Source organism: Pygocentrus nattereri, chromosome 7 (genome assembly GCF_015220715.1).
Source record: "Pygocentrus nattereri isolate fPygNat1 chromosome 7, fPygNat1.pri, whole genome shotgun sequence".
NCBI lineage: Eukaryota > Metazoa > Chordata > Actinopteri > Characiformes > Serrasalmidae > Pygocentrus > Pygocentrus nattereri.
In genome coordinates, this window is record NC_051217.1 from 36,085,896 (window position 1) to 36,109,087 (window position 23,192).

The 23,192-nt window shown below is 42.2% G+C and overlaps 1 protein-coding gene across 1 annotated transcript; it reads left to right on the plus strand.

The window, feature by feature from the left end:
* Positions 1-395: 395 nt before the first annotated feature.
* LOC108434146 (sodium- and chloride-dependent GABA transporter 2-like) lies at positions 396-23,175 on the plus strand. The gene is made up of 14 exons (XM_017709086.1): positions 396-596; positions 1,187-1,321; positions 9,649-9,786; positions 9,914-9,998; positions 13,778-13,910; positions 14,031-14,165; positions 19,789-19,892; positions 20,031-20,155; positions 20,375-20,487; positions 20,577-20,714; positions 21,031-21,133; positions 21,899-21,999; positions 22,157-22,327; positions 23,033-23,175. The coding sequence occupies exons 1-14, from the start codon at positions 467-469 to the stop codon at positions 23,138-23,140; spliced, it is 1,719 nt and encodes a 572-aa protein (XP_017564575.1). The 5' UTR covers positions 396-466; the 3' UTR covers positions 23,141-23,175.
* The last annotated feature ends 17 nt before the right edge of the window (positions 23,176-23,192 follow it).

Sequence of the window (23,192 nt, forward strand, 5' to 3'; positions counted from 1 at the left end):
TAGCAACCATCTGGGATGCCATTCTCAAATAGCTGAAGCTGCGCAATCACTTTGTATTTTCTCCAGCAAATGCACTAGTCTAGTTAATGATGACCTTATCACCTTTGTCATCTTTATGTTCATAAAATTTCTGTATGTTGCTTTGGCCTTTTCACTAAATGTGACAATATTAGATGTGCCACACCTTATTCAAATGTATTTCCATATAGCACATATAAAGCGTAGATGAATCAGAATACCAATATTCATTTTAGCAACCTTCCCAACACATAACAGACTTACACCAAAACATTCACCTCCTATAGTGACAAGCAGTTTAAACCAGTTCCGCTGTTTACATTGCAGGTGAAAAAAGCCTTGAGAAGGAAGGAGGAGTATATGTGAAGATAGACAGTAGAACAGTAAACGCACAGGTGGAACAAAGAGAAGAAGTCCAGATAGAACAGAAGAAGCACTTCATGAAGAGATGGCGAGAAAAATTGAAGAGAGGGGTCACTGGAAAAATAAAAGAGAGTTCCTTCTGGCTGTGGCTGGGAATGTGGTGGGCATGGGCAACGTGTGGAGGTTTCCCTACTTGTGCTACAGGAATGGTGGAGGTAAGTGCACACACACAGACTCACACACTCACAATGTTGCTTCTAGACAACAAACATATTTCTACAGATTCTCAAAAAAAAAAAAAAATACTGTATGTTAAAAAAGAGGTTTAAATATGGCCACTAAGAGAGAGTATGACATGCTTTTTATTGACTTACACAAACTCTTCCTTTTATTGTTAACACTGTCATTGTTTTTAAATATGCTTGATGTTATTGCAAAGTGAGGAAAATGAATTTGTTGCCCTGAAGCAACATTGTGCAATAGAGGGTTAAACTCTTTTATAATCTTGGTCATTTGCTCAATACAACATCAAAGGACCTATAGTTCACCCCCTGCATGGCCATGGACCTGCTGGTGGACCCAGAGTTTTATTACACAGTTCTAAAACCTAAGAATAGCTCCATCTGTTTGTACTGAAGTCCCTGTAGTTAGTAAATGATAAACCCTATTATGTAATAAGTCTGAGATTCTAAGGGATTCTAGACATACAACCATTATCAGCATCTTGCTAACTACTACAAAATGCTGTGATTGTGATTCAAGCAGGTCCAAAAACATGTTTGCCATGTTACTGGTGTGTTCTCAGGGGTGTTCCTGGTGCCCTATCTGATGTTTGTGATAACATGTGGAATACCCCTTTTCCTGCTGGAGACAGCTATGGGACAGTACACACAAGAGGGGGGCATCACATGCTGGAGTCGTGTCTGCCCACTGGTGGAAGGTCAGTGATACAGATAAACTGGTGCACATTGGATGGAAGCTTTACTTGATCTTACCACAACTTTTCACAATATCAGAATTCAAGAGGTTGAGTTAGACTGAGTTTTTTGTTGTTGCAGATATTTTTGTATCTTATTTTAAAAAATATGCTATATAGATACCATATAGATACCCTACACCTCCTCCTGAAATAAGAGCCATGCGTTTTAATGCAACAGTGAAATCTTTGTTTGTTACAAATTGCACTGATTTAAATACCACATTGATTTAAATACCACATTCATTCCTCCTGGAAATTTTCCTTGTTTGACAAAAGGCACACGTTTTACATATAACCGGTGGTGGGCGTGGTGAGATGGTGGGAAAACACAGTAGTGTTGTGCCTGGGTAAGTGTAGCCGGCTGTTCCGCTTCTGCTACACCCGTGTTGTGTGTTGCAACAAAACTATATTTACGCTAAAAGTTCACCTGGATGGATCTGGCCTGGAAATAAAGGCACGTTTTAATGTTAGTATGGAAGTGTGGCTTAGTGTGAAATGAACCTTTAGCATAAATAAAATCAAAAGACAAAGTCAAGGTCACCTTATTATCAGCATTGTAGTTTCTCTTGGACATGGTGCTACATTTAATACAAAACAACAAGAGACAGCAGTGCAGGCAGACAGTGAGTACAATAACTACACTTAAACTATACAAATACTGTACATTGCACTCTGCTATACATTGTACAGCAACTGTACAAGCCTTACGTTGGTCCACAGCGGCAATAATAATTGTTCTTGTATTTTTATCAGTGCACTGATAGTCAACAATAATCTTTATTATTTATATGACCAAAAAAACTGATAAAACTGCAATGTACAGATCAAAGTAATTGCCCATGTAAAATGACTGAGGTTACAACTTGACATTAAAGTCTGAATATAATATTACTATATCAATACAGCCTACATATAGTCAGTATATTTGCCCTGCAATAAAGGCCAGTTTAAACGTTTAATTATACTATGTAAAAATGTTTTGGTATAAAGTGAAATTTTATCTAGATACATCTGGAATAAGTCACCTCAATTGCTTCTTTGGAAAACTATATTTATATCGTTTAAAAGTTTTGGCACCCTGGTCATGCTAAATGACATTGATTTTTTAAGTAAAAATAAAGTTAACACTTCCTATGACTCCTGTATTCATAATGCTTTATAAATACATTCATAAGGCCTCACATGGCATACATAAAACTTTATAATGTCTTACATAAGCTTGTAATTCATAAGTATTCATAAGGCAGTTGTAAACATGAATAGTGTAGTGCACTGTAACACACTACAGTAAGAATGTGGTATATTTTGGTATATTGTCTATTAAGATATGAAAAATAGGATGTGAGACATGCTTTTTTTTTACAATAAGCTATGTACTCCTGAATGCACTCATTACTATTTATTATATTATTAGTTCAATAAGATTATCTTATTTCACTTAAAACAGACAAAGAGCATTTATAATGCTCTGTAAGGTATAATGTACTGAAATTATGTTCCCTTATCATTTAAAAGATGTTTAAAAACCCTCACTTCTCCTACGGCCTGTAATGATCTGACATAAAGCTCTGTGAAGTGTTATATGCAGTGAATAGTGCATTACAACTTTAGTGTCCATTAGACTTTATGAAGTCGTGTGCTCTTGCTTTATAAAGTTTTACGCATGTAACTAAGACTACTTATAAGCAGCTAAACAGGCTTATGACAAGCATTATAGGGCATTATGTATGCAATGGTGTGCCTTATGAATGCATTATTAAAGCATTTTGAACACTAGACTCATAGAAAGTGATACCAAAATAATTTATACATTTTAATGAGAAATTCCTGTTTGTTTACTGAACACATTAGAAAGAAAACAAACATGTTTTGACAGCCTGTGGCATTTAACTGATGATTTAATGGTATTAACTGGTTGAGATAACACACTATTACACCACCTCCACAAACCTGGACTGTTGAGATATAAGAAATATTGGGTCCAGGGATTCATGCTGTTGGCACCATATCAACCATATCATAGCAACCATCACAATGGAGAAATATGTGATCTCCATATGTGAAGTGTTTTATGATATATACACACAATATGGACACTTACACATTGCACCCATATGAGCTTATTGGACAGTCCATTCCAAAACCATGGGGATTAATATGGAGTTGCCCCCTATTTGTGATTATAACAATGTTCACTGTTCTTGGATGGTTTTCTCCAACATTTTTGAATGTGTCTATGGGAATTTGTGCACATTTATTAAAATTAAAATAAAACATTTGTGTGTGGTCACACATTGATATTTGATGAGAAGACCTAGCTCACACTTGACATTCCAGTTTATCCCAAATGTGTTCAGTGGGACTGAGGTCAGGACAGCCAGGCCAGCTCAAATTCACACAGAGACACAGTCATTCTGGAAAAAGAAATAACTTTGCCCAAACACTTGCCACAAAGCTGGAAAAATATAGTCTAAATCGTCTTTGCATGTTGTAACATTAATGATACCATTCACTGAAAGTAAGGGGCTGAATTTAATTCCTGAACAACAGTCCCAAATCATTATCCTTCCTCCACCAAACTTTAGTTCTGAGAGGCTGCGTTCTCCAGGCATTTGCCAAATCCATGACTTATTACTCGAGAGAACACTTTTATATTTCTCCAGAGTACAGTGGTGGCAACCTCTACCCTCCAGCGCTTGGCATTACACATTTTGATCTCAGGTTTGTGCTCCATTTCATGAAGCTCCTGACTTGCAATTCTTTTGCTGATGTTGCTTCCAGAGGCAATTTCAAACTCTGTAGTAAATGATATGATTGTATGGCCCTGATTTGTGAGTTTGTGTGATTTGCCTCTTTGTGGTTGAGCTTTTGTTATTACTAGACACTTCCATTTCACAATAAGAGTGCTTACAGTTGACTGAAACAGATCTAACAGGGCAAAGGGGGCATCCTATGACAGTACCATGTTTAAAGTCACTGAGCTCTTCAGTATGACCTACTCTACTGTCAATGTTTGTCTAAGGAGATTGCAGGGCTGTGTGCTTGATTTGGTCCACCTGTTAGCAATGTTACTGAAACACCTGAACTCAACAATTAGGAGGTGTGTCCACATCCATCCATCCATCCATTTTCTAAGCCGCTTCTCCGTCAGGGTCGCGGGGGGGGGGGGGGTTCAGGGCGCTGGAGCCTATCCCAGCAGTCTTCGGGCAGAAGGTGTGTCCACATACTTTCCATATACCATAGAGTGCATATATATTATATATTAGTTTGTAGGTTGTAAACATAAGGCAGGTGTAGATAGTGTTGTGGAAGAAGGGGTGACTAAAGACAGGTGAGACTACTTTCCATGAACTGCAACGTACAACATCAAATAAACAGTTCCAAGCATATCAAGTTCTTCAGTCAGTATTTATACTGTACAAAGCCTAGAGAGTGCAGTCAAAAACCTGTTCTACCTCAATGAAAACCAACTAAAATGCAGTATTTAACATTGGAGCTTCTTACATGCTGCTTTATGTACAGGTTCTCCTATGATAGCCTGCACTTTTTCCTAAGTTTCTAAGCTGTTAGAGACAAAACATGCAAACGTCACTTACAGTCACTTAAAATAAGAGTTTCATGAGCAGTGCTTCTTAAAAAGGTTTCAAACATAACAATGCAAGCTGCAAGCCTGAACTGCTGCCAAGCCTTGAGTTTGCACATTGCATATCTCAACTCATGGTAGAAATGCACTATAGGGCTAAAAGTATGTGGAAACCGCAGCTCAATGACTTTAAATGTGGCACTGTCATATGATTCCCCTTGTGCCTGTTTGAGTCAGTTCATGAAATTTCTGCCCTGCTAGATCTGCCCTAGTCAACTTTAAGTGCTATTATTGTGAAACTGAAGTGTCTAGGACAGGGGCGCACAACTCCATGCCTGGAGGGCTGGTGTCCAGCATAGTTTGGAGGTTTCCCTACTTAAACAAACCCAATAAACCTGCCAATTAAAATATAAATGCAATCAGGTGTGTCTTAGTAGGTAAATCACCAAACTATGCTGGACACTGGCCCTCTAGGACCGGTCTAGGAGCAACAGCAGTCGAGCCACAAGGCAGTAGACCACACAAACTCACAGAGTGTTGGCCACTGAGAACCAAAGAGCTTCCTCAGTTGCATCACTTGTTACAAACTGCATCTAAAAGCAACATCAGCACAAGAACTGTGTATTGGCTGCTTCATGATATGGGTTTTCATGGCGCTGGAGTGGTGTAAACTACTGGAATTCTGAACAATACTTCACTATCTGGCAGTCTGATGGATAAATCTGGCTTTGGCGGTTGCCAGGAAAACACTACCTACTGAAATGCAGTTTTGGTGGAGGGGATATAATGGTCTGTTTTTCAGGGACTGGGTTTGGCCAAGTAGTTCCAGTGAAGGATAATGTTAATGCTAAAGACTTTTTAGACAATTACACACTTCCAACTTTGTGACAAGTTTAGGGAAGTCTCTTTTCTTCTTCTGACATTTTGTGCACAAAACAAGGTCCATAAAGACTTGATTTGATGAGTTTGGAGTGGCACTTCCATCCCAGCAAACATGTTTGGAATTAACTGCAACATCGATTAAAATGCCATCAGACTTCACTTATACTTCTTCTGACTGAATGGGCACAAATTCTCACAGGCACTCTCCAAAATCATGTGGAAAACCTTCCTAGAAGAGTGTAGGCTGTTACAGCTATAACGAGCTATAGGGCTTTCTAAGACTACTCCTTCCTCTGGGCAAAATCCTGGCAAACTTTTTCCTCTCCACACCACTCACATAGTCCCCCAAGCTGAGCGTGCAGCTTTGGCAAATTACTAGAGATTTCTTGACATAGCATGAGAGCTTGTGAAAAGACCCCAAAATTGTGATTCTTGTGCCCAAACCATGACAGAACAAAAACATGTCTATGTGAATGTGTACAGTATATGTGTGTGTCATCATTCAGAACAAAGCTGTAAGACAGCAGAAAGACAGCTGTAGGCATAAATAGATTCTCCATAAAGTGCCAAGGGGGTAAAACACACAAGGGGAAAAAGAACAGAATAATCGTCAACTGCCAGCTACTGCTAGTTAGACATATTAGCCTACTGGAATAGAGCTTTGCTTAATAATAATTTTTAACCTCAAAGACATGCAACTGTATAGTATATTGCTGCTGTCAGAAGAAAAAATTGGTCATTTTTCAGTTTCTGACATAATTTGAAAATGCCTGTTCTTTACATTTCATGATGAATGGGCCAAAGAAATGGCGTAAAATGGCTTGTAAAAAATTCTGGTTCCATTTACTTACATTAAAAGCAAAGTAGGTTTTTTCCTAGTCCTGTAAAGTTACCATTTGGGAGATATGATTTTTTTTTCCGACAACAGTGACACGTTGCTGCATTAATGGTACCAAACTGGAATGATCCATATATATTATTTTTATAACCACAGAACTAAACACTCAAATGAGTAGTTAAAACAGAGCACTACACAAACTTATTTATGCCAGTAAAGTTCAATTCAGTGCATAAACATATTCAAAACATACATGAAATAATGATCATGGAATGCATTATTATGTCTGCTATATGCAAATCTATGCAAAATAATAGATAAAAATAATAAAAATCAAATCTGTATTACTATAAAATTCATCACTGTGCAGCACTGTACAGTAAAGCACCACTCAACTTGGTCCCAGTTATCTCGAAAGGAATAATCTTCATTATAACATATCAGGCTATGTGAAAAAACAGATACTGATCAGGCTTCAGCTCCTTCTTAAGTCATATAATGTCTTTTCAATCATGTGTAACTTGCTTCTGACTACCAAGCACCCTTTTTATCAAATTCACAGCTTACCCAACTTCTAAGATAAACCAGTTAATAAATCACTACTTTGTCTCTATTATTCATTCTAAAACTGTGAAAATGAAGACTGTGACCTGCATATGAAGCTTGACGCACTACTTTAATTGGATCATAATGAAAGAACTTTGTTTGCTCGTCTCTCATCACGATGGTTGTGATTTCTGCTCTAGGAAGGGAAGATCATTTGAGATGATACGATCTTTAATATGATAGTGGTTGGTAAAGTGTATGGGTAACACTTCTATGCTGTAGACTGGAGTTCAGTCCCCCACCTGGGCAGCACGCTACACTTTACCAAATTATACCAATCAGGCATAAAATTATGTGTTGTTTCTAAGCTCATTGTCCATTTTATCAGATCCACTTACTATATAGGAGCACTATGTAGATTTACAATTACAGACTGTAGTCCATCTGTTTCTCTGCATACCTTGTTAACCCCCTGTTATCCTGTTCTTCAGTGGTCAGGACCCCCATGAACCCTCACCAAGCAGGTACTATTTGGGTGGTGGATCATTCTCAGCACTGCAGTAACACTGATGTGGTGGTTGTGTGTCAGTGAGTGTTGTGCTGGTGTGAGTGGATCAGACACAGCAGTGCTACTGGAGTTTTTAAACACTGTGTCCACTCACTGTCCACTCTATTAGACACCCCTACCTCATCAGTCCAACTTGTAGATGTAAAGTCAGAGACGACAGCTCATCTGCTGCTGCACAGTTTGTGTTGGTCATCCTCTAATCCTTCAACAGAGGGCATAAGACGCTGCCCACAGGACGCAGTTGGCTGGATATTTTTGGTTGGTGGACTATTATCAGTCCAGCAGTGACACTGTGTTTAAAAACTCCAGCAGCACTGCTGTGTCTGATCCACTCAGACCAGCGCAACCCACACAAACACACCACCACGTCAGTGTTACTGCAGTGCTGAGAATGATGCACCACCCAAATAGTACCAGCTCTGTGAGGATCCATGGAGATCCTGATTGATGGCCTTTCAACCTACAGTCAAGCTTATTGCAGACATTCTAATTCCATGCCAAGAATTTAAGCCAAAAGGCAGGATTTTACTTGCAAACATTCCTGGAATCTGAGACAATACAGCCCAAAGCGAGCCCTCTGAAGGTTCTTGTGTTTTGTTCAGAATAACAGCCGTTCACCTTGTGTCTGGCCAGCCATGAGGCAAGGCAAAGCGAATTTGTTTACATAGAGCCGTTCATACACTGCCGTCATTCAAAGTGCTTTACAAATGACAAAATGCTACATATACAATTCAAGTTTAAATTTAAAAAGATGAAAAAAGAGAAGAGCTTTAATAAAAATAGCTTTAAAAGAGTAGAAATAAACATTACATTAAAAATCTAATTAAACATTATATCAGGACAATAAGGTGCCGTTTTAGAGCAATAGAGCTAACACTGCTTGAGCCTGAGCTGAAGGCCAGCTCATATATGTTGTAGTTTGGATTTAAAAGTGTCTAGTGTTGGGGCTCTTCTAATGCTTTGCCAGCTGGTTCCATTTAACAGCTGCATAACAACTAAACACTGCTTTTTACACCTTGATATATTTCAAAACTACATATTAACCAAAGCTTTGTCACAAAAGTATCTTAGCATGACTTCATATCAATGAGATTTATTGAGCCTCTTCTTTAGGTCAACCATTCTAGCCATTTCATCAAGGACAAAGCCACAATTAAAAGCAACATTCTTGTTGGTGCTCTGTTTAAGCACGTTCATGGCGGCATAACAAGACATTCTGAGGCCTGTATGCAAAGTTTTCTGACTGGGCCCCCTTAATCCAAGACACACACAATAGCAAGGTGAGACAATGTCATTGTGATAATAGTAAACATTATTAAAGACGTGTAAACAAGGTGAATGGATACATTACACATGAGTAATGTATCCATTCAAGTTTCAGTTTAATATTAACTTCTGCCAAGAGAAACACATATGCAACGTGCTGACAGACAACCTGACACTTGCGGATGAAAGAGATGGTGGTTTAATGAAAACCATGCAACCGAAACAAAAAGGGACAAAGCACAAAACGTAGTCAGAGTCCAGGCAAAAAGTCAAAACACAGGTCAAATCACTGAGCAGAAGTACCAAAGGGGAAGGCAAAAGGCGTAATTGAAAACAACGAAGCAAAAGGGCCAAAAACATGGTCAAACAATCAGAATCAGACAAAGAGAACGGTCACTGGTTTCTGGGAAACAATACCTTGCACTGTGACTGACTAAAGCAATTCTTTGATTCATATATTTGATTCAGCCAGCTTAATAGTTCCATCCTAAAACTAAAGCAAGTAACAGAGAAAAAAAGCTGGAGAATCCCTTAGAATTATTTCAAGCCTTAAAGACTTCTGGCCAAAACAATAATTGTTTGACCCCTGTGTAATTCCTCACCAGGTCTTGGCTATGCAGGTCAGTTGATTCAACTCTATGGCATGTGCTACATGATGATCCTAGCCTGGGCACTGTTCTACCTGACCTTTTCCTTCAGCTCTGAGCTACCCTGGGCCAGCTGCAACAACCCCTGGAACACAGGTAGGTAACGAGGCCATCGTTCTTTAGACAGTCAAAGTTTAGATTCTATCACAGTCAGACAATATTGAATCATTTCAATAATGGCGCCAGTGTGTGTGTGGATATGTATGATTCTGCTTTTCTTTAGATGACTGTCGTGTTGTTGGAAACAATCACACTTTCAACTGGACACAGCAAACCAACTCAACATCAGCTGCCACTGAATTCTGGGAGTAAGTGGAATAGTTGGTGAAATCCACTGAGGTGACAGATTATTAGGTGCACTACCATGCAGGTATACTTTGTTGGTGCTGTTGGACTGTAGTCCATCTGTTTCTGCGCTAAATTTGTCAGCCATCCTCTACACCCTCCATCAAATGAAAGCGATCACTACAGGACCACTGCCAACTAGGTATTGTTTCCTTGGTGAAGCACAGAGTGTAATAAGCCCAGCTGTGTTACTAGGGGTTTTAATCACAGTGTGCAATTTATTAGACACACATTATTAGACTTTATTAAATACATATATCTTGTTGATACAGATTGAAAGAGTACAGTAAGTGACTAAAGCTAAAGTTTCTCCATGCAGAATTTGTTTTAGGCATCATCTTAACACAGGACCACTGTTAGATAAAATTTTTTAAGGTTGAAAAAAGTCTTTACTTTGAAAGACTAGACCCACACCAGTTTGCCTACCACTGCAAAAGGTCAACAGAGGACGCCATTTCCATAGTGCTCCTCACTGTACTGACCCACCTGGACTGTCAAAACTTGAGTCACAATGCCTTTCATTGAGTTCAGTTCAGCATTTAACACAGTGATCCCCTCCAAGTTGATCTTAAAGCTTAGCCAGCATGGCATCAGATCATCTCTGCGTAGTTGGATTCTGGACTTCCTGACTGACAGATCTCAGTGTGTTAAGTTAGACAAACTGTTCTTCTCCTCATCACCTTGAGCATTGGTGTGCCACAAAGCTGTGTGCTCAGCCCTCTGCTGTACTGCCTGTTCACCCGTGACTGTGTTCCTGTTAAAGCAAGTTTGTGTATTACACCATGGTGATAGATCTGATCAGAGGTGATGATGAGATGACCTACAGGGACAAGGTGCAGCACCTGGCGGCATGGTGTGAGGACAACAACCTGGCACTCAACACCCAGAAAACCAAAGAGATCGTAGTGGACTTAAGGAGGGGTAGGACCCAGGCATACTTCCCTATCTACATTGGCGGAGCTGAGGTAGAGTGCATGTCTGACTTCAAGTAACTTGGTATCCACATCTTTGATGATCTCACCTGGTCCCTAAACTCCTCCATCATGGTCAAACATGGTGCAACAGCATCTTTACTTCCTACAGAGCCTCAAGAAAGCTCACCTGTGTCCCGGGTGGCAGGTGAACCTTCCACTTACCACTGTACCATCGAGAGCAAACTCACAAACCGCATCTCAGTGTAGTTCGGCAGTTGCTCCACATCTGACTGCAAAGTGCTCCAGTCCATGAGGAAAACTGCCCAATGCATCACAGGATTGATGACTTTGAAAACATATTCCATAAGCACAACCTGGGCAGGGAGAGAAACATCATCAAGGACATTTCTCATCCTAACCATGGACTTTTTACCTTCCTCCCATCTGGCAGGCATTACAGAAGCCTCTGCTCCCACACCAGCAGGCTCAGAAAGAGCTTCTTCCCTGAGGCTATGACCCTGCCGAACTCCCCATTGCCACTTTAAGTCTGTTACTGCGCTATTCATATTTGCACCAACAATTGCTGTACAAGTTTACTCTGCATACTTATCTTTTACATATGCTGCTCTCACAGGACTTACTACCTCATTGTATGCTCTCAGCTCACTCTGTATATATGTATATTATATTTTTACTTGCACATCTATATTTATTAACAACTATATACAGTGCCCTCCATAATTATTGGCACCCCTGGTTAAGATGTGTCAAAAGCCTTAAAATAAATTCAGTTTTTATTGTGGAAACATACTGTCACACTGAAAATTGTAGAAAAATGTAACCTTTAACTCAAGTAGAGTTTTAGGGGGAAAATAAAATCCCTGACTAAGAAATCATTTTTCTTCATAAAATCACCTGTTCCACAATTATTGGCACCCCTAACAATTCTTAGGAAATAAATGTAATTAAAGAATTTCTGTCACTTCTACAGTAGTTTACGAAGTTAATCAAAGTATGTAGGAACATTTAATTAGCAATTCACAACTTCCTGTTTCCCTGGGGTATAATTATGACGTGACACAGAGGCCATTTCTCTTCAACATGGGAAAGACAAAGGAACATAGCATTCAAGTAAGGCAGATGTGTGTTGACCTTCACAGGTCAGGCAATGGCTACAAGAAAATAGCCACTCACCTACACCTGTCCGTATCTACTGTCAGAGGAATTATTAAGAAGTTTAAAACAACTGGAACAGTGGTAAACAAGTCTGGACAAGGACGCAAGTTTATTTTGCCACCACGCACAGTGAGGAGGATGATAAGAGAAATAAAAAGTTCTCCAAAGCTCACTGTTACGGAACTGCAACAAATGGTAGCATCTTGGGGTCACGAAGTCTCCAAAACAACCATCAGACACTATCTACACGCCAACAAGCTGTTTGGGAGGCATGCACGGAAAAAACCTTTTCTCACTCACAATCATAAACGTAAACGTTTGGAGTTTGCTAAGCAGTACTGGGACTTCAACTGGGACCGTGTGCTTTGGTCAGATGAAACAAAGATAGAGCTTTTTGGCAACAAATGCTGTAAGTGGGTCTGGCGTAACACAAGAGCTGAGTATGCAGAAAAGCACCTCATGCCCACTGTGAAATACGGGGGAGGATCAGTGATGCTGTGGGCCTGCTTTTCTTCCAAAGGCCCAGGGAACCTTGTTAGGGTGCATGGCATCATGAATGCTTTGAAATACCAGGACATTTTAAAACAAAATCTGGTGGCTTCTGCCCGAAAGCTGAAGATGGGTCGTCAGTGGGTCTTTCAGCAAGATAATGACCCTAAACATATGGCAAGATCTACACAGAAATGGTTGACCACACACAGAATCAAGCTCCTCCCATGGCCATCTCAGTCCCCAGACCTTAACCCCATTGAAAACCTGTGGGGTGAGCTGAAGAGGAGAGTGCAGAGGAGAGGACCCAGGTCGCTGGATGATTTAGAGAGATTGTGCAAAGAGGAATGGTCGAAGATACCTCTTTCTGTGTTCTCCCATCTTGTGAAACATTATAGGAGAAGATTAGGTGCTGTTTTGTTGGCAAAGGGGGGTTGTACAAAGTATTAACATCAGGGGTGCTAATAATTGTGGCACACATTATTTGATGTTAAACAATTATTTCTTAATGTGGGATTTTTTTCCTACTGAATAAATGCACTTGAGATAAAGGTTGGATTTTGCTCTTTTTTTTCCATCGTGGTCCTATATTATTTAAAAAAACCCTCAATTTATTAGAAGCTAAAGAACACATCTTAACCAGGGGTGCCAATAATTATGGAGGGCACTGTATTGTCCTGCACTTTACATGTAAATGATACTGTATTTTGCATTTCTGTTAAATGATTTAGAATCCAAATAATATTTGGTCAGTAGTCATGTTATGGTTTTGGGTGGCTGACAAATTGTGCCTAGTAACACATGGGCTATAGCCAGTAATTGTACACCTTCAGAGTGCACCTATATGGTAAGTGTAGCTGCCGCAGGGACCGACATGTAGGTGTAGCTAATAAATCAGCAACTCAGTGTGTGTGTGTATCCAGGCACCATTTGAAATGGAATGTGAAGTATAGGCCTAAAAACAAAATGTGATTGTATAAGTTTAGACCTTCAAGTTGTTGATTGATGTGCATGATTCCCACCTTAAGAGAGACTTACTACTTCTTGCAAGAACAAACTGGATTAGCAGACTCTATTCAAAAATACAAACCCAGGCCAAAACCATTAATTGTCTTTTGCATTGAGTTACACTTTAACTACAGCTTTAAGATCTCCCTTGTCAGGCGCAGAGTCCTGTCTGTCTCTAGTGGCATTGAAGAGATAGGCAAGGTCCACTGGGAAATTCTCCTGTGTCTGGGTGCAGTGTGGATTATTTCTTATTTTTGCATCTGGAAAGGAGTCAAGTCAACTGGCAAGGTGTGTGTGTGCATGTTTCTCAAGACTGATCAAGAACTGGCTTTACCAACATTCTTAAGTACCTGTGGTGCATACATAAAGGTTTAGAATATTTACATATGTCCTAATTACATTTCTCAGGTGGTGTACTTCACAGCCACATTCCCCTACGTGATGCTTATGGTGTTGCTGGTTCGAGGGCTGACTCTGCCTGGAGCTCTGCAGGGAGTTGTGTTCTACCTTTATCCTGACCCTGAGCGACTGTTGGATCCACAGGTGCACAAAGGGCTTATTCAGAACACTGCTGCAGGCTATTAAGGCCTCATTCTAAAGCACTGGCCTATGATAAACACTGGGCAAAAAATAAAAACAGTAGACAAAGGCAAGGAAATGTTTAGAAGGAATATTTATGATGCATCTGTCATATACCACTAATTCAAAGAGCTTTACAAATGAGAAAATACAAAGATAATTCAAATGTAAAATTTTAAAGAATGTAGGAGAATACAATCCCAGGATTACTGCATGCTAAGGCTTATTATAGAGTAACTATAGGGACTTCAAGGTGAACTGACTGGGTTATTCTTGAGCCATAGAAGTGTGGAATAGCTTTTTGAGCCTGCCAGTGGGCCCTGGCTATTTTAGAGGTTAAAAAAGAATAAATAAAACATCATCATCATCACCTCTCCATGGATCCACCTTATCGTGGTGGAGGGGTTTGCGTGCTTGAATGATCCTAGGAGCTATATTGTCTGGAGCAAAAGCTCCTGGTAGGGTCTCCCATGGCAAACTGGTCCTAGGTGACATGTCAGACAAAGTGTGATCCATAATAACCCCTATGAGAAGACAAGAACAGGATTTGTGTACCTTGCCCGGATCAGGGTTACCGGGGCCCCACCCTGGAGCCAGGCCTGGGGGAGGGGCTCGCCAGCGAGCGTCTGGTGGCCGGGCATTTACTCATGGTGCCCGGCCGGGCCCAGCCTGAAGGAGTTACATGAGTCCCCCCTCCCATCGACCCACCACCAATAGGAGGGGCAGTAGTAGGGGTTCGGTGCTTTGTGGATCGGGCAGTGTCCGAAGGCATGGGCCTTGGCGTTCTGATCCTCGGTTGCTGAAACTGGCTTTTGGAACTTGGAACGTTACCTCACTGGTGGGGAAGGAGCCTGAGTTGGTGCGCGAGGTTGAGAGATATCAGCTAGATATAGTCGGGCTCACCTCAACACACAGCTTGGGCTCTTTGATCTCCTTGAGAGGGGGTGGACTTTATTATTTTCTGGAGTTGCCCATGGTGAGAGGCGACGGGCAGGTGTGGGCTTTCTCATAGCCCCTCGACTCGGTGCCTGTATGTTGGGGTTTTCTCTGGTGGACGAGAGGGTAGCTTCCCTACGCCTTCGGGTTGGGGAATGGGTCCTGAATGCTGTCTGTGCTTATGCACCGAACAGCAGTTCAGAGTACCCAGCCTTCTTAGAGTCCTTGGAAAGGGTGCTTGAAAGTGCTCCTCCTGGAGACTCTATTGTCCTACTGGGGGACTTTAACGCTCACGTGGGCAATGACAGTGAGACCTGGAGGGGTGTGATTGGGAGGAATGGCCTCTCTGATCTGAACCCGAGTGGTGTTCAGTTTTTGGACTTCTGTGCAAACCACAGTTTGTCCATCACGAACACCCTGTTTGAACACAAGGATGTCCATAAGTGCACATGGCACCAGGACACCCTAGGTCGCAGTTCATTGATTGACTTTGTAGTCGTGTCATCGGACTTGCGGTCATGTGTTTTGGACACTCAGGTAAAGAGAGGAGCTGAGCTGTCAACTGATCACCACCTGGTGGTGAGTTGGTTCAGGTGGTGGGGGAAGATGCCGGTCAGACCAGGCAAGCCCAAACGTATAGTGAGGGGTTGCTGGGAACGTCTGGCAGAAGAACCTGTCAGATTGATCTTCAACTCACACCTCCGTCAGAACTTTGACCATATATCGGGGGAGGTGGGGGACATAGACTCAGAATGGGCCATGTTCCGTTCCTCCATTGTTGAAGCGGCTGACTGTAGCTGTGGCCGTAAGGTAGTTGGTGCCTGTCAGGGCGGTAATCCTCGAACCCGGTGGTGGACACCCCAGGTGAGAGATGCCGTCAAGCTGAAGAAGGAGTCCTACCGGGTATGGTTGGCCTGTGGGACACCAGAGGCAGCTGGCAGGTATCGACAGGCAAAGCGATCTGCGGCTTCAGTCGTCGCCAAGGCAAAAACCCGTGTATGGGAGGAGTTTGGTGAGGCCTTGGAAAGTGACTTTAAGTCTTCTCCGAAAAGATTCTGGCAAACCGACTCAGAAGGGGAAAGCAGTGTACCACTAGCACTGTATATAGTGGAGATGGTGTGCTGCTGACTTCGACTGAAGACGTCATTGGGCGGTGGAAGGAATACTTTGAGGACCTTCTCAATCCCACCGACATGTTCTCCAGTGAGGAGGCAGAGTCTGGGGACATGGGAATAGGCTTGTCCATTACTGAGGCCGAAGTCGCTAAGGTAGTTAAGAAGCTCCTTGGTGGCAAGGCTCCAGGGGTGGATGAGATCCGCCCTGAGTTCCTCAAGGCTCTGGATGTTGTGGGGCTGTCTTGGCTGACACGCCTTTTCAACATTGCTTGGACATCGGGGGCGGTGCCACTGGATTGGCAGACTGGGGTTGTGGTGCCTCTTTTTAAAAAAGGGGACCGGAGGGTGTGTTCCAACTACAGGGGAATCACACTCCTCAGCCTCCCTGGCAAGGTCTATGCAGGGGTACTGGAGAAGAGAGTCCGGCTTATAGTTGAACTTCGGATCCAGGAGGAGCAGTGCGGGTTCCGTCCTGGTCGTGGAACACTGGACCAACTTTTCACCCTCTCCAGGATTCTGGAGGGTTCATGGGAGTTTGCCCAACCAGTCCACATGTGCTTTGTGGATCTGGAGAAGGCATTCGACTGTGTTCCCCGGAGTATTCTGTGGGAGGTGCTTCGGGAGTACGGGGTACATGGCTCTTTGCTACGAGCCATTCAGGCCCTGTACAAACAGAGCAGGAGTTTGGTTCGCATGGCCGGCAGTAAGTCAGACTTGTTCCCAGTGAGAGTTGGACTCCGTCAGGGCTGCCCTTTGTCACCGATTCTATTCCTAATTTTTATGGATAGAATTTCTAGGCGCAGTCAGGGGATGGAGGGTGTCAGGGTCACATCGCTGCTGTTTGCAGATGATGTGGTCCTATTGGGGACATCAGGCCGCGAACTTCAGCTTTCGCTGGATCGGTTTGCAGCCGAGTGTGAAGCGGCTGGGATGAGAATCAGTACCTCCAAATCCGAGACCATGGTTCTCAGGCGGAAAAGGGTGGAGAGCCCTCTCTGGGTCGGGGATAGGCTCTTGCCTCAAGTGGAGGAGTTCAAGTATCTCGGGGTCTTGTTCACGAGTGATGGTACAAGGGAGCGGGAGATTGACAGGCGGATTGGTGCTGGGTCAGCAGTGATGCGGGCTCTTCACTGGTCTGTTGTGGTAAAGAAAGAGCTGAGCCATAAGGCAAGGCTCTCGATTTACCGGTCGATCTACGTTCCCACCCTCACCTATGGTCATGAGCTTTGGGTAATGACCGAAAGAATAAGATCGCGAATACAAGCGGCCGAAATGAGTTTCCTCCGCAGGGTGTCTGGGCTCTCCCTTAGAGATAGGGTGAGAAGTTCGGTCATCCTGGAGGGACTCGGAGTAGAGCCGCTGCTTCTTCACATCGAGAGGAGTCAGCTGAGGTGGTTCGGGCATCTGGTTAGGATGCCTCCTGGACGCCTCCCTCGGGAGGTGTCACAGGCAAGTCCACCTGGGAGGAGACCCCGGGGAAGACCCAGGACACGCTGGCGTGACTATATCGCCCAGCTGGCCTGGGAGCGCCTCGGAATCCCCCTTGGAGAGCTAGAGGAAGTGGCTGGGGAAAGGGAGGTCTTGGCCTCATTGCTTAGGATGCTGCCCCCGCGACCCGAACCCCGGAGAAGCGGAAGCTAATGGATGGATGGATGGATGGATCATCATCATCACCATCTTAAACTGTTTAATCCAGATAGGGTCATGGTAGCAGTTGGGAGAGCAAAGAATCCTAGATGACCCTGCTCATTTTGGGGGATCCCAACTCGCCCCCAGGGATACTGGGAGATATAATCCCTTCTGCAGGTCCTGGGACGACCTCAGGGCCTTATCCCCATAGGCTGTGCCTGGTAAACCTCCACCAGAAGGCAGCCAGGGGGCATCCTGAGTAATGGCTTGGCTAGGAGCTCCCCTGGATGACCAAGCTCCTCACCCTATCAAGTAGAATGTAACGCGCCACCCAGCAAAGAAAGCTCATTTCCATGGCTTGTATTTGCTATCTCATTGTTTCAGGCATGACCATAGATGAGGATTGGGATGTAGCCTGACCAGTAAACAGAGAGATTTGCCTTATGGCTCAACTCCCTCTTCACCACTACAGCCCGGTACAGTGACCGCATTACTGCTGTCGCCTGTCCCAGCCTGTGGGCGATCTCCCGATCCCTCTTCTCATCACTCATGAACAAGACTCCAAAATACTTAAACTCCTCCACCTGGGGCAGATCCTTTCACCTTACCTGAAGTGAGCATGCCATCCTTTTCTGGGCTAGGACTACACACTTGGAGGTGCTGCTTCACACTTAGCTGCAAACCGCTCCAGTAGGCACTGAAGGCATCCATGCTATGGTTTCAGCAGGACAACGTCTTCCACGAACAACAGAGACACTACTCTCCAGCCTCCACATATAATGCCCTCCTGACCTCATCAACACCTTTACACCCTGTCCGTGAATATTACAAACAGGAATGGGAAAAAGGCACAAACTTGGGGGAGTCCAACATTCACATAGAATGAGCTTTACTTAAAGCCGAGTACACAGACACAATTCTTTCTCTGTGTGTTGCAGCTCTGGCACCCCATAGTCTTGGAGGATCTCTTACAGTATATTTCAGGGAAGTCTACACAAGACATGTAGTCAGGGTTGGCAAACTCCCATGCCCCCTCAACAATCTGCAAGAGTGTGAAAAGCTGTCCCAAAGCCAGGACAAAGTCCTCAGTCCAAGGTTCATCTATCAGAACCTTTTCAGCACCTTGGCATAAACTTTCCCAATATACTCTATTTGCTTGGGTCTACAAGGTCTGACCACCAGTCTTTCCTACCATTTGATTCAATTTACAATCAGATGGGGATTGGTTGACAGCTCAGCACTTCTCTTCACCCTAGTCTCCATAACATATAGTCCCAAGTCAGATGAAATGACAACAATGTCAATCATTGACCTCTGACTCAGGAAGCTCTGGTTCCAAGTTCAGTTATGAATGTCCTTGTGTTCAAACTTGGTGTTCATTATGGACAATCCATGACTAGCAGTAATAATTCACAATTCGAGTTTAGATCGGTCAGGCCGTTCTTCCCAATCACACCCTCCAAGTTTCCCAGTAATTGCCAAAATAACCACTGAAGTCTCCCAGCAAGACAGTGGAGTCTGTAGGCAGGGCACCTTCCAGAACCCCACCCACTCACTCCAAGAAAGCCGTCATTGTCCATAATGGCATCAACAAGAAGGCTATCTATAACATTTTGAAACAACTACTAGTACACATTGTGAGTGGACTTTTTTCAGACATATATACTTTATATAAAAAAGTATTATATTTCTCTCAGAAATACAGGTTTTGTGTTCTTAACAAAATCAGGTTGATGAAGAATGGGAAAAGTAATTCATGCCATCTTGAATGTCAATTTCAGGTGGCATTTCTGTTATTTTGTCCAATATTAGTAGACAGACAAGAATGCTTTAATACAAGGCTGTGTAAGGCAATATAAGAAGTTGTAACTTGTTAGCAACCAAACTTCTCTGTGGCTTATGTGTAGGTGTGGATGGAGGCAGGTGCTCAGGTCTTCTTCTCCTACAGTACTTGTGTTGGGATGCTGACTGTTTTGGGCAGCTACAACACATACAACAACAACTGCTACAGGTAATTCCTACTAGGGATGTTTGGCAATGTTTACAAATACTATAAATACTCTTAAATAGTACTCCTAACAACTACTAATCTTGTCCATGCCATACTGTAAGTTACCTTTGTTAAGTCACAGTGCATTTGTGTCTTTAGGGATTGCTTCATGCTGAGTCTGCTGAACAGCAGTACCAGTGTGATTGCAGGCTTTGCTGTGTTTTCAGTTTTGGGCTTCATGGCTCATGTGCATGGAAAACCTATAGAAGAGGTTGCGGAATCAGGTACTCTAGCATTTAGGGCATTTCCCAGTCATGGGTCTAGCGTAGTTGACTACATTTTATATTTGATAGAGAAGCTTCATTCAGAACACAGTCCAGGACTAGGTTTCCTGTCCTGAAAACTGACCCATTGTATTTGGCACTATTTTTTACAAAGGTGAACAAAGAAGGAACTAATTAATACTACTAAAAATAAATGATTTCTTCTTTCATCTTTTCCAGGACCTGGGCTAGCTTTCATAGCATATCCACAGGCAGTGGCTATGATACCTCTGCCTCAATTGTGGGCCATTTGCTTCTTTATTATGGTCATTCTCCTGTGCGTAGACACACAGGTACATAGAAAATCCTCCACACATACAAATAAAATTATAACCATTACCTGGTTCAGATTCTACTGTGCTTCTGCTGTGTTTGTTGCCAGTTCACTGCTGTGGAAGGGATTGTTACCTCGGTGACTGATGTGTTTCCCCAAGTGCTGCGAGGGCCCAGACGCAGAGAGATCTTTCTCCTTCTCTTTTGCTTCTTCTGCTTCCTTTGCCAAATCATCATGGTCACAGAGGTCAGAGAAAAAGAAAACAAACAAGCATAAAAAAGAATAATGGGGAGAGTTGGAAAGTAGAGACAACAAATATTTAAACTGGTGAAATGAGTGTCAAATTAAAAAGATTAAATAGTCAATTAAATAGAGAACAGTGTGTGGATGAGAACAATTCACTTTGTTGCAATTGGATTATTTAGTCCAAGTTGGATTATTTAGTCCAATAGTCCACACCTCTAGTGTGTAGTGTCCCTGATTCTGAGAAATGCTTGGACCCCAAGAATTGCCCTTTTTATCTAATTTTTTCCCTCTATACTGTTATGCTCTGTCCCAAAAGAGTGGAGTGTACTGGTTTCAGCTGATTGACTACTATGCCTGTAGTGGAGCCTGCCTCTTGTTCCTTGCTATATTTCAGTCCCTCACCATTGGATGGATCTTTGGTGGGTTACACATCATCTCCAGGCACAGATATTCCATGCACAAACACACTATTCATAAAAAGACATCCAGAGCCAAATGCCTGATCCACATATACTTTGACACATTCTAAAACCAGAATATATGACAATAATAAGGTACAGGGTGATTTAAAAAGTTTCATAAGATTTCAAAATGACTTATTTCAGTTGTAAATCATTACAGAACAATGCAGTGAAAAAATAAAAGTTTATTATGTAAAAGTTAATTATGTCATTTTACAAGGTCTCGTTATGAACCTCCTTCAGCTGTATAAACAACATCAACGCCATAATCAAATTCATCCTATACTCAATTGAGCATGTCGGCTGTCACTGCACTCATGGCTTTTTCAGCATGATTTCAGAGATCATCCGGTGTTGTTCGGAGTGGTGGTACATAAACAGAATCCATAACACACCCCCACAAAAAGAGCACACAGTGTGAGATTGAGTGGTGCTGGTGTCCTTTTTCTTGGAACTGTTGCTCTGAGCTGTTGGAGGTTCACTGCCAGACTGACAGTCAGAAACTCTATGACCCCCTCTTTCAATTGGATTGTGATTGGTTCCTAGGCGCCTCACGGTTGTAAAAAATATGGTGCTTTGAAATGGGATGAATCTTTTTGAATCACTCTGTATAATAATGTAGTGCATAAAGTCTGTACACATTATCCTTTGTAAGTATCTATAATACTGTATATTTAGTACTGTGCTATAATCTCTACGGTCACATTGTCTTGTCCTACACAGGAGCAGAACAATTGTGTAAAGTCATTGAGGATATGACTGGGTCATACCCTAACTTCATCTTCAAACTGTGCTGGAAATTCTTCACCCCTTTTGCCTCCCTCGTGAGCCTTTACTTTTTTTTCTAATTTTAAGCAACTTCATATAAGAATAATAGCCTGTACAAACTTGCCAACTTTATTTAGTATCATAGAGCATGCTCAGTCTAACTCCCTCTTTCTGCTCTCCTTTCATTACTCCGAACTCTCTCCCCCTTTTGAGGTGATGTTCGTCTACTATCTGGTGGAGTTACAGCCTCTGACATACAACCGCTGGTATGTATATCCAAGCTGGTCATATGTGCTTGGCCGGCTGCTGTCTCTCTCCTCTATCTTGATGGTGCCTGGGTGGGCACTAATCCGCTTGGTGACGACGAAAGGCAGCCTCAAACAGGTGAGGATGGAGAAGCACGAGGACAGATAATGATAGTTTTTAATATTAAAAAAAAAAAAACTTAAGCTTGTTGTTGTTGCTGATACCAGCAAGTACCTCCAAAATGGCAACTTTACAGAAGAAAGCAAAATCTTCTTTGTTTTAAATGCAAGTTAATGTGATTTTAGAGCGTTTCTAATGGTCCGTTCATCATGATTTTTTTTTTTTTGCAAAAGGCAACTGCTGTGCTGGAATGATGTAAATGATACATTTATAGTGGTCTTTTCTAATGAGATGTCACCCATTTGGATAGCCCCTAATAGATTTCTACAGATGTTTATTATTTATTAATTATCAGTTGAAAGTCTAAAGTTTTTCTCCACAGTGCTAGTTACAGGTTTAATTGTAGGACCAGGGTAAGATTTAGGTTTAGGTTTTAGTTAGGTTAAGGTTTAATGTTGGAAAAAGCTGAATAGCTGGGGTGGATTTAATAGATCATTAGTAGAATATAAGTCATCATAAAATTCAAGATGAGCATCAATGAAGCCATCGAAGTGGGTTATCCAATCAAACACTTACCAAAATACTGCAAACTGAAAACACTGAAATACATTTAAGCTGATGATTTTAAAGGAGCAAAGAATCAAGCAGCTGATGAGGTCTTTATTTAAGTCTAAACATTTACAGGAAAGAGAATAACATAAACAAAACGTATGTTTTTTACAGCGCTGGATTCAACTATGCAGCCCAGACCAAAACCTCCCCCTGAACCAAAAACAGAGGAGCAAGACACAGGGAGTGACCTCGGCTACTGAGATGGAGAACTTTATGTAGTTTGTTTATCAACAGAATAAATTCTCAAACCATCAGATCTTTCTATCTTTAT

What these genes read in the sequence shown, in the direction of transcription:
- LOC108434146 (XM_017709086.1), top strand. Translation starts at nt 467, where the DNA reads ATGGCGAGAAAAATTGAAGAGAGGGGTCACTGGAAAAATAAAAGAGAG. An exon ending in AGCGACTGTTGGATCCACAG is followed by an intron (nt 14,166 to 19,788) that starts GTGCACAAAGGG and finishes GCTTATGTGTAG; the next exon opens with GTGTGGATGGAGGCAGGTGC. An exon ending in CACCATTGGATGGATCTTTG is followed by an intron (nt 21,134 to 21,898) that starts GTGGGTTACACA and finishes TGTCCTACACAG; the next exon opens with GAGCAGAACAATTGTGTAAA.